This window comes from Hyla sarda, chromosome 4, assembly GCF_029499605.1.
Source record: "Hyla sarda isolate aHylSar1 chromosome 4, aHylSar1.hap1, whole genome shotgun sequence".
Lineage (NCBI taxonomy): Eukaryota > Metazoa > Chordata > Amphibia > Anura > Hylidae > Hyla > Hyla sarda.
Window position 1 is genome coordinate 274,936,476 of NC_079192.1, and position 12,170 is coordinate 274,948,645.

A 12,170-nucleotide genomic window follows, 5' to 3' on the forward strand; every position below is an offset into this window, starting at 1 on the left:
CAGGGGAATAAAGGGGGAATGAAATGGCACAGGGGGTGGTAAAGAGGGGGTGATGAATTTGCACAGAGGATAATAAAGGGGTAATGAAATAGCACTGGGGAGGAGATCAAGAGGAAATTATGTGGCACAGGGGGTAATAAAGAGGGGGATGATTTGGCAGAAGGGAAATAAAGTGGAACGGCGGGATCAGGGAAGAAAAGGGTGAATGATGTGGCCTGGGGATGTATAAAATCAGGAGACCACTGTTTAAACTGAGGCTTCTGCAGGAGGGTGTAGCTGGGGCCTGGGCCCCCTATTGGGATATTGGCTGTACTCCCTGGCGGCAGCCCTATGTATAAGGTAGAGCTGGCACATAAGCCTGATTGTCCCTTATTGGGAGTGTTTAGTTCCCTAATGGGAGTGTTTTATCCCTTATTGTCCTCTATTGGGAGTGTTTTGTCCCCTTTCGGGTGTGTCCGCATCTGCTATTGGGAGTGTCCCCTATTCGGAGGGTGCAAATGCATTAAGTCTTATGGGATTCTGCCAGGGAATTAAAAACTGTCCACTATTGGGAGGCGTCCCCTATAAGGGAGATTTTACTGTATATGTTCACTGTTTGCATATTATTGACACTGATATATTCATATTACCTTGAAATCACACCTTTACCTTTTTTTTGTTTTAGGGATTAACACCATGGCTACAATTGCATCTCAGCGAGATAAAGCGTGTAATCCTAGGATGGGTAATTTAGCTATTGGCCGGAGATTATGGACAGACACAGTTTGTGGCTCCAACAACACAGAACTATATTGCACATATACTGAGTATCCAGACCAAACTTGCAAGGAACCAAAATGTGACAAATGTAATGATGCAGTCCCCCGGCTATCACATCCAGCATCTGCAATGGCGGATTCAACGTTCAAAATACCACGCACGTGGTGGCAGTCAGCCAGGGATATCCAGAGGGAAATTATACAGTTAAATTTAGAAACCACATTCTACTTTACCCATCTGATTATGGTATTTAAGTCCACCAGACCGGCAGCCATGATTCTGGAGGGTTCACAGGATTTTGGCTTCACTTGGCGTCCATATAAGTATTTCTCCACAAACTGCACAGAAAGTTTTCAGCTTGAGGATGATGTTAATGTAAAAGGGGCTATTTGCACATCTCGATACTCACAAGCATTTCCATGTAGTGGAGGGGAGGTAAGTTTTTTTTTTTTTTGTGGAATCATTTAAACATATGTGATAAACCCACGTGCTCATACTTTTGTACTATGCAAATGACTGGTCCAGTGGGATCAGTAACAACATCCATAATAAGAATTCGCTGTAGTAAATAAAATAGAACTAGTTAAAGAGAAATTGAGCATGTATGCAATAAAGGTGCAAATTTGCACAATATTCACTTTAAAGAGGTACTCTGGTGGAAAATAATTTTTTTCAAATCAGTTGGTGTCAGAAAGTTACAGATTTGTACATTACTTCTATTACAAAATCTTAATCTTTCCAGTATTTATCATTTGCTGTATACTATAGAGAAAGATGAGTTGTACTTTTCTGTCTGACCACAGTGCTCCCTGCTGACCCTCTGTCCATGTCAGAAACTGCCTGGAGCAAGAGAGGTTTGCTATGGGGATTTGCTCCTGCTTTGGACAGTTCCTGACATGGACAGAGGTGTTAGCAGAGAGCACTGTGGTCAGACAGAAAAGAACAACTCAATTTCCTCTGCAGTATACAGCAGCTGATAAGTACTGGAAGGATTAAGATTTTTAAATAGAAGTACTTTACAAATCTGTGTAACTTTCTGGAGGCAGTTGAGATTAAAAAAAAATTGTTTTCCACCAGAGTACCCCTTTAACACAAGACCTTGCTAGAGAGCTGTCACTGCCACAATTTACACACCTTGACTTGCAAAGAGAAATCTCTTCCTCACCTGCTGTGAGGGTTGTGTACAAAGACAAACAGTTATTCAGACATGATTTTGGAAACCAGTCATTTAATCTTTAACCTCTTCAGGACCCATGACGTATGCATACGCCATCACACCCTGGGTCTTAAGGACCCATGACGTATGCATACGTCATGGCGTTTTCCGGTCTCTGCCGCTCGCCGGGCAGAGATCGGAACCGAATGCCTGCTGAAATCCTTCAGCAGGCATCCAGGGCAAACGCCGAGGGGGGCCATGTAGGCCCCCCATGTCGGCGATCGCCGCAAATCGCAAGGGAAATCGCCCTTGCGATCTGCGGCGATACCGGGCTGATCGGGTCTCTGGGACCCGACCACCCGGTAATTTTGCATGATCCCGGCTGTCACAGACAGCCAGGACCATGCTAACGTATAGGAGCGAGGTGGCAAGCCTGCCACCTCCTCCTATACCCTGCGATCTGTCGGTTAGTTAACCGACCAATCGCAGGAGGGGGGGGCGGTTACTTCCTCCCGCCCTGCCCGGCCCCTGAAAGTCCGGAGAGGACGGGAGGAAGACCGGAGGACGCGGCGGGGGACGGGGGAGTGCTGGGGACCGGCCCCGGTACTTACCTCGTCCCTGAAGACCCGGATCCCGGCGAGGAAGATGGCGGCGGCGACAGGTGAGTAGATCTTCAGCCGCGGTCGGGCCCTCTACAGCAATGCACGTCGCCGTAAAGCGACATGCATTGCTGTATTGGGACCCTGTAAACTACAACTCCCAGCATGCCCAGACAGCCCTTGGCGTCTGGGCATGCTGGGAGTTGCAGTTTTGCAACATCTGGAGGTCCACAGTTTGGAGACCACTGTGCCCTTCCAGATGTTGCAAAACTACACATTCTCAGCATGCCCTTACTGTCCAGGCATGCTGGGAGTTGTAGTGCTGTAACATCTGGCCCTTCAGATGTTGCAGAACTACAACTCCCAGCATGCCTGGACAGTTTTGGCATACTGGGAGTTGTAGTTTTGCAACATCTGGAAGGGCACAGATTGGGGACCACTGTATTAGTGGTCTGCAAACTGTAGTCCTCCAGATGTTACAAAACTACAACTCCCAGCATGCTGGGAGTTGTAGTTCGGCAACATCTGGCTCTAAAGATGTTGCCGAACTACTACTCCAAGCATGCCTGAGAATGTTTGGGAGTTGTGGTTTTGCAACAGCTGGAGGCACACTGGTTGGGAAACATTGTTTCCTAACTCAGTGTTTCCCAACCCGTGTGCCTCCAGCTGTTGCAAAACCACAACTCCCAAACATTCTCAGGCATGCTGGGAGTAGTAGTTTTGCAACAGCTGGAGGTCCCCCCCCCCCCTGTGAATGTACAGGATACATTCACATGGGCAGGGGGCTTACAGTGAGTATCAGGCTGCAAGTTTGCGATGCAGCAAATTTTGCGTGGCAGCTCAAACTCGCTGTAATCCCCCGCCCATGTGACTGTACCCTAAAAACACTACACTACACTAACACAAAATAAAATAAAATAAAAAGTAAAAAACACTACATATACACATACCCCTACACAGCCCCCCTCCCCTCCCAATAAAAATGAAAAACGCCTGGTGCGCCACGGTTTCCAAAATGGAGCCTCCAGCTGTTGCAAAACAAAAACTCGCAGTATTGCCAGACAGCCGTTGACTGTCTAGGCATGCTGGGAGTTTTGCAACAGCTGGAGGCACCCTGTTTGGGAATCACTGGCGTAGAATACCCCTATGTCCACCCCTATGCAAATCCCTAATTCAGCCCTCAAATGCGCATGGCGCTCTCACTTCGGAGCCCTGTCCAATTTCAAGGCAACAGTTTAGGGCCACATATGGGGTATCGCCGTACTCGGGAGAAATTGACTAACAAATTTTGGGGGTCTTTTTCTCCTTTCACCCCTTATGAAAAGGTGAAGTTGGGGTCTACACCAGCATGTTAGTGTAAAAAAATAAACTTTTTACACTAACATGCTGGTGTTGCCCTATACTTTTCATTTTGACAAGAGGTAAAGGGGAAAAAAGCCCCCCAAAATTTGTAACGCAATTTCTCCCGACTACGGAGATACCCCATATGTAGGCGTAAAGTGTTCTGGGGGCGCACAACAAGGCCCAGAAGGGAGAGTGCGTCATGTACATTTGAGGTGATTTGCACAGGGGTGGCTGATTGTTACAGCGGTTTTGACAAACGCAAAAAAAACAAAACCCCACATGTGACCCCATTTCGGAAACTACACCCCTCACGGAATGTAATGAGGGGTGCAGTGAGAATTTACACCCCACAGGTGTCTGACAGATCTTTGGAACAGTGAGCTGTGCAAATTAAAAATGTTGTACAGCCCACTGTTCCAAAGATGTGACAGACACCAGTGGGGGGTAAATGCTCATTTTATGCCTTGTTACGTTCCTCAAGGGGTCTAGTTTCCAAAATGGTATGCCATGTGGGGGTTATTTTGCTGTCCTGGCACCATATGGGCTTCCTAAATGCGACATGCCCCCCGAGCAAAATTTGCTCTCAAAAAGCCAAATATGACTCCTTCTCTTCTGAGCATTGTAGTTCGCCCGTAGTGCACTTCAGGTCAACTTATGGGGTACCTCCATACTCAGAAGAGATGTGGTTACAAATGTTGGGGGGTATTTTCTGCTATTAACCCTTGCAAAAACGTGAAATTTAGGGGGAAACACACATTTTAGTGAAATTTTATTTTTATTTTTTTACATATGCAAAAGTCGTGAAACCCCTGTGGGGTATTAAGGCTCACTTTATTCCTTGTTACGTACCTCAAGGGGTCTAGTTTCCAAAATGGTATGCCATGTGGGGGATTTTTGCTGTTCTGGCACCATAGGGGCTTCCTAAATGCAACATGCCCCCCAAAAACCATTTCAAAAAAACGTACTCTCCAAAATCCACTTGTCGCTCCTTCGCTTCTGAGCCCTCTACTGCGCCCGCCGAACACTTTACATAGACATATGAGGTATGTGCTTACTCGAGAGAAATTGGGCTACAAATATAAGTATACATTTTCTCCTTTTTCCCCTTGTAAAAATTCAAAAATTGGGTCTACAAGAACATGCGAGTGTAAAAAATGGAGATTGTGAATTTTCTCCTTCACTTTGCTGTTATTCCTGTGAAACACCTAAAGGGTTAAAACGCGGACTGAATGTCATTTTGAATACTTTGGGGGGTGCAGTTTTTATAATGGGGTCATTTGTGGGGTATTTCTAATATGAAGGCCCTTCAAATCCACTTCAAACCTGAACTGGTCCCTGAAAAATTGTGAGTTTGGAAATTTTGTGAAAAATTGGAAAATTGCTGCTGAACTTTGAAGCCCTCTGGTGTCTTCCAAAAGTAAAAACACATAAATTTTATGATGCAAACATAAAATAGACATATTGTATATGTGAATAAAAAAAAAATTATTTGGAATATCCATTTTCCTTACAAGCAGAGAGCTTCAAAGTTAAAAAAAATGCAAAATTTTCAAATTTTGCATTAAAATTTGGGGATTTTTCACCAAGGAAGGATGCAAGTTATCACAAAATTTTACCACTATGTTAAAGTAGAATATGTCACGAAAAAACAATCTCGGAATCAGATTGATAACTAAAAGCATTCCAGAGTTATTAATGTTTAAAGTGACAGTGGTCAGAATTGCAAAAAATGCCCGGGTCCTGAGGTGTAAAATGGCTGGGTCCTTAAGGGGTTAAAGGGGTACTCCGATACTCCGACATCTTATCCCGGGGACCTGCATCGAGGGTCCCGCCACTGGGGCCCCCCACGATCTCACAGCACTTGGATGTGATTGTGACGTCACGGCCATGCCCCTTGTGACATCACACCATGCCCCCTCCATTCATGTCTATGGGAGGGGCATGATGGCCGACATGCCCTCTCCCCTAGACATGAATGTTGGGGTTGAGGCGTGACATCACGAGGGGCATGGCCGTGACGTCACAATCACAGCCAACCACTCCAAGCATTCTGAACAAAATGCTACAGAGGGCTATTTAGTTTAAAGGAAGACACTTTATGTACACTGGCATTTTCAGCCTCTATTTTGCCATCTTTAAAAAAATGAATGTGAAAAAAATTACATGTCCCAAAAAATGCCTTCCATTTAAGCCATTTGGTTTTTAAACAGGCTGCAGTGACACATTACTTATTCTTACTTATTCATATAACTTGAAAATGTGCATTTGTGGTGCAGACTGCAGATTAGCCTAGTTAAAATTGGGGACAATTTGCATCCAAAAAATGCAATCCAAAGTGTAAAAATACGCTGCAGAAATCCAAGGCTACCAAGAATTTTCAATCTGCCTGAAACCAAAACGGTCTGTTTTTGCCCATAACAACCAATCACAGCTGATTGGTTATTTAGGAAAACACTAGAATGTTACGGTTTTGGGCACATTGATAAACCTGGGCCACATTACAACTACATTATAGAAACTTGAATATTTGTTTATCCTTATTGGATGAAGCTAAAAACTTACAATGCATTCGGAAAGTCTTCTGACACTCAATTTTTATTTTGTTATGTTGTGGCCTTGTGCTAAAAAAAAAAATAATTGAAGAAATTCAAGTTTCCCCCATGAATCAACACCTAATATTCCATAATGATGGAATTTTAGAAATATTTGCTAATTTATTGTAAAGGGAAAACTAAAATACAGTGAAATTTCCCAAGAACACCACCTATTTAAGAATATAGAGGGACATTTATTATCTTCAGAGTTTCTGTTTGCTTATATTTGGCGCATGGAATGTTGCATGGGCTCCAAAGCACATTTTTGCAAGTTTTCACAGTAAGCAAAAAGCTACAAAAGATCTTACAAAAGTCAATTTTAGTTTTTTACTTTGCAATGGTAGCAGACTTATCGAGTGCGAGTGTCGCACAAAAAGTCACAAACCCCTCCAAAATACTGCAAATCTACACCAGCCCAGACCTGGCTTACAAAACTCCCATTGGAGAGCACTTTTCAAATGTGGCACAAAAGTCGCAGAAAAGATGAGAGAAAACTGGTGTTCTAAAGAGATTTATTGTATTTATGCTTACATGTGCCAAATTTATCAATCCCATGCGATAGAATGATACATGTGTTGCATGTAAGCAAATATTTAAATAAAATAAATTACTTCAAATCGCACTTTTTTAAGACAACAATGAGAAGTCTCTCCCCAGAGTTTATGGAAGCTGCCCCTATAAGCACATCACATTCTATTGTCAGCAAGTATTATTGGATAGGAGGCAGAAAAAGGGTGGATATAAGCGGAGGAAGGGTGGCTGAGGGGTATAGTCCATGTCATACTGCAGTGGGAGGAGAGGACATACTTTGGGCCAGAAATTAATATGGGAATCCTACCAGAGGACCTGCAATAATAGTGGGAGCCATGCTAGTATTAGGAGTAAGAGGGGGCGGGGGAGCGTGCCGGGGGAGAGGAATGAGAGGGGGATCCATGCTGGGACCAGAAATAAGAGGGGGAGCCATGCTGGGGGACATAAATGAGAGGGGGATTTATTCTATGAACAAGCAAATGCAATGGGGGTTGCTAGGGGCTAAAAATTAGAGAGCAGTATGATGTATGCAAGGAATGGGCTGATGAACCATGTTATGGACTAGAAATGAATCAGTGAGTTATGTTAAGGACAAGTAGTAAGATAGGGAGCCATGCATTAGGTGGAAAGCCATGCTGGGGACCAGGTATAAGATTGGGAGCTATGCCAGCTCCAGAAAAAGATCAGTTTATTCCTAACTTCTTCTTAAAGCAAATCTGTCATCAGTATCACCTGAACTACCCTATCATACAGGCTTGTAGCACAGGTGATACTGATCAAAATGATACTTACAATGTCCTGAATGGCCCAGCCGTTGCTAGGACTGGATCTCCGGGCACCCCACGTGATTTTCTGCCGGGCGGGCGCTCCGCCCCGCTCATCAATATGTATGGCCTCCCTCCCTGCTCTCGCGGCACAGCACACCCAGAAGCGGCATAAGTTTCAGCCTCATGGGGCTGAAACTGATGCCGCTTCTGGGTGTACTCTGGGAGTGGCGCATGCGCCGTGGCGAAGACCTGCCGCGAGAGCAGGGAGGGAGGCCGTACATATTGATGAGCCGTGCAGAAGATCACGTGGGGTGCCCGGAGCTCCAGTCCATACATTTACATAAAAAATGGCTGGGCTGTTCAGGACATTGTAAGTTTCATTTTGATCAGTATAACTCGCACTACAAGCCTGTATGACAGGTTAGTGCGGGTGATACTGATGACAGATTTCCATTATGAATCATGAAGCCCACTGTGCTTTTGAGTACCTTAAGTGCAGCAGAGTTTTTTTGTACTCTTCTCCATATCTGTGTCTCCACACATTTCTGTCTCTGGCTTTACAGGCAGTTTTTTCTTCTCATGGCTTGGTTTGTGCTCTGAGATGCATTCTCAGCTTTAAGAACTTATATAGGATGTAGCGAGGCAGCGGCACCTGCACTCTGCTCAGAGAGCAGAACACTCACCCCCACCGGCAGGACAGTAAATACATTTGCATATTCATGCGAAGGCCAGCCTGGGCAGTGAATATGAAGGAGGCAGGTGAGCTCAGCAAGCCGGCGCCCCACCTCCATTGCGCACAGAAGCGCAATATCTACAGAATATAAATGTGCAGAATTCTGGAAATACTTCACATAAATATTTAAGTAGCCCCTTTTTTTTACAGCTATTCACACACACTATAACCCAGTATATTGAGTTTAATGTGGGTGAACAAGCTGTCAGTTTTTTTTTAAAGGCAATTTTTGTGAGCAGCAGCCAAAAATCTATAAGATACACCCAGAAGTATTCAAGAAGCACAATCTTCATTGTCCTATGTAATTGCTATTGTGTTTACACTACATAGTGATCGAAAATGAGCATTTGTAAAAACCTTGGTTTGCCCGATCATCCGTGTGTAAAAGGGAATTTAGGAAGAATAGCAGTGGGATGAAACAATTCAACTGTGATTCAGTTTCCTTTATAGAAAATGTATAGATGTTCATGTACTTATGCAAAGTCAGCCTACTTTTTGTGCTATTAGTCATTTTATATTACAGAAGGTGTAAAATGTAGAACATTTAATTAAATCCCTTATTGTCCACAATACACTTATTTTTTCGAGGTTTGATGGTGGATTGCACTTAAAGCGCACCTGTCATTTTGGGTAATTTTCAGGATAAGCTGTCATTTGTTGAGGAGCAGCACGGAGTCTGGCCTTGATTTAAAACGCAACTGTCATGAAATCTTGGTGCAATAACCTACACACAGCCTTTGTACTGCATGTAGGTGGTGTATAGCAATGTTTTACCTGATATTTCCAGGCTTTCATGACGCCAAAAAAAGCTCTTAATCAAAGCCACTGACGGTCAGATAGGCGTCGGATAGGTACGCAATGCCCTGCTGCTGCCACCCCCACCCCCACGCCTACCCAGTCAGCGCTGGGACCGCTGTGTGATTGACACACAGGTCCCGGTGCATGCGCCCTTCAGCTAATTTTACGTGCTCGCCGTTGTTTGTCATCCAGCAAGCACTCGTTCGCTCCCGCCACCGTCTTCCTCCTCAGTGCGCCTACGCAGTGCTAGGTGCAGAGAGAGCGCTTCCTCTCTGCACCTAGTATTGAGAATTAACCTGTTTGCGCTTTGCTCTGTGCTTGGGGAGCGAGCGCTTGCTTGATGGCACACAGCGGCATGCACGTTAGATTAACTGAAGGGCGTATGTGCTGGGACCTGTGTGTCAATCACACAGCGGTCCCATCGCTGACATACGGTTAGGTGTGGAGGGGGGGCGTGGTGGTGGCGGACGGGGCATGGCGTACCTCGGGCCACGCCTATCCAACCATCAGTGGCTTTGATTAAAAGCATTTTTTGGCGTCATTTAAGCCTGCAAATATCAGGTAAAAACATTGCTATACACACCACCTGCACAAAAAACAAAGGCTGTATGCAGGTTATTGCACCAAGATTTCATGACAGTTGCGCTTTAACTTGTATGTGGCATTGTCACCAGATTTCTGCTCTGCAGGCTTCATCTCTATCCTCTCTGATGGTTTCCATACACTGCACACATGCAAAAGAGGAATCTACTTTTCTTTGTCTTTACACACCCAAGAAGCTGCAGCAGCATGGAGAACATTGTTTATAGTTTTTTTAGTCATACATTTACACTTATTAAAACATGTTTAGAAAATCCCCAGTAAGCTATATTACAACATAAACAAATGCAGTTTTTTTTTTAAAATGTGCATATATTTTAGGAGCTTTTGCAGTTCTTTTTCTTGGCAAATCTTCCCTTTCTAACCATACCCTTATATATCAGCCTGAAACTATCAAATGACAGGTTCACTATTTCTTGGCTGTGTAATTATGCTTATACATAGTATAATAGACTATGAGTATGCATATGGGGGCATCTAAGGATGAATTGTATGTATATATTAATCATATAGGCACCAGAGGGACCCAAAAACCCCTCTGCCATGTGAGAAGATGACACCAGTTTTATTAAAGGTAGAATAATAGCAGATGTTATCTTGTTGATGTCCCCTTTAAATGTTTACTATTGGGCTTAGTATTTTTTCTGTGTCCGCTAGAATGGAATAGCAGATAGGCTGTCCCCAAATGACAGTATTCAGATGAAGTTTTTCCCACAATTACACTATGCCGTTTGAATAAACAGGGAATACTTTCCTCACTAAATATGTAATAAGGTATTTAGGTAACTGCAGAAATGACAATATTTATATTAAACTAAGATCCCTTTCTACAAATATAAACTGCCAGTGCTCCTCAAATAGCAGCAAAGCAGGGTATCTCTGGACATGGCGTCCAAATGTCCAGGAATTTGTATTTTCCTGTAGTCAACACAGTGTACAAAGGCTGAGAACACTTGGTCTTTCCATATTCCCCTGATATGTTATCAAAATTATTAAATGAACATTTCCGTGAATGTTACAGTATAACATTCCTTTGATATAATTTGTTTCCTTGAGTACATTAGTATTATTTATTTTGTTTTTCCATTTAAGAAAGAGTATTATATTGTTTTTTGGGTATTTAAGAACCTGAAGTGACCTGAAGGGGTGCTCCACTGGAAAAAAAAAAAATTTAATCACCTGGTGCCAGAAAGTTAAACAGATTTGTAAATTACTTCTATTTAAAAATCTTAATCCTTCCAGTACTTATACACTGCTGTATGCTCCACAGGAAGTTCCTTTCTTTTTGAATTTCCTTTCTGTCTGACCACATTGCTCTCTGCTGATACCTTTGTCCATTTTAGGAACTGTCCAGAGTAGAAGCAAGTCCCCATAGCAAACCTATCCTGCTACGGACATTTCCTAAAATGGACCGAGGTGTCAGCAGAGAGCACTGTGGTCAGACAGAAAGGAAATTAAAAAAGAAAGGAACTTCATGTGGAGCATATAGTAGCTGATAAGTACTGGAAGGATTAAGATTTTTAAATAAAAGTAATTTACAAATCTGTTTAACTTTCTGGCACCAGTTGATTTAAGAAAAATGTTTTCCAGCCTATGGCAACATATCAGATTGCTTCTTTTATTTTTAAAAAGACCCCTGGAATATAGAACAAGCAATCTGATCGGTTGCTATGGGCAACTGCACCACTCCCCTCGCACAAGTTTTCATTAATCTCCCCCATCATGTTAATCATGTTAGATAAGGAGGAGCTGAGCAGATTAATATAGCATTTTAATAGGAAAAGCTCCAGGATATTCTGCCATTTTGCTGCTCATTCTGGGCTTAGTAGTCAAGTGGGCAGTCCTACTCAGTGATTGACAGCTTTGTTTTAGTGTGCATATAGAGAGAGCTGTTGAGCACTACACTGCACATGAATAAATTACATCCTGACACTTTCCCTGCAAAACTATGTATAAATCTGCTCAGTTCGCCCATACAGTACAGACCAAAAGTTTAGCACACCTTCTCATTCAAAGAGTTTTCTTTATTTTCATGACTATGAAAATTGCAGATTCACACTGAAGGCATCAAAACTATGAATTAACACGTGGAATTATAGACATAACAAAAAGTGTGAAACCACTGAAAATATGTCATATTCTAGGTTCTTCAAAGTAGCCACCTTTTGCTTTGATTACTGCTTTGCACACTCTTGGCATTCTCTTGTTGAGCTTCAAGAGGTAGTCAACTGAAATGGTCTTTCAACAGTCTTGAAGGAGTTCCCAGAGATGCTTAGCACTTGTTGGCCC

The 12,170-nt window shown here is 43.2% G+C and overlaps 1 protein-coding gene across 2 annotated transcripts in view; it reads left to right on the plus strand.

The window, feature by feature from the left end:
• NTN4 (netrin 4) overlaps positions 1-12,170 on the plus strand; it is a 109,470-nt gene that overhangs the window by 18,432 nt on the left and 78,868 nt on the right. For both annotated transcript variants that reach the window (XM_056574303.1, XM_056574302.1), the window contains exon 2: positions 665-1,194. In XM_056574303.1, the coding sequence (XP_056430278.1) occupies positions 665-1,194 (530 nt within the window). The remainder of the gene's footprint in view (positions 1-664; positions 1,195-12,170) is intronic.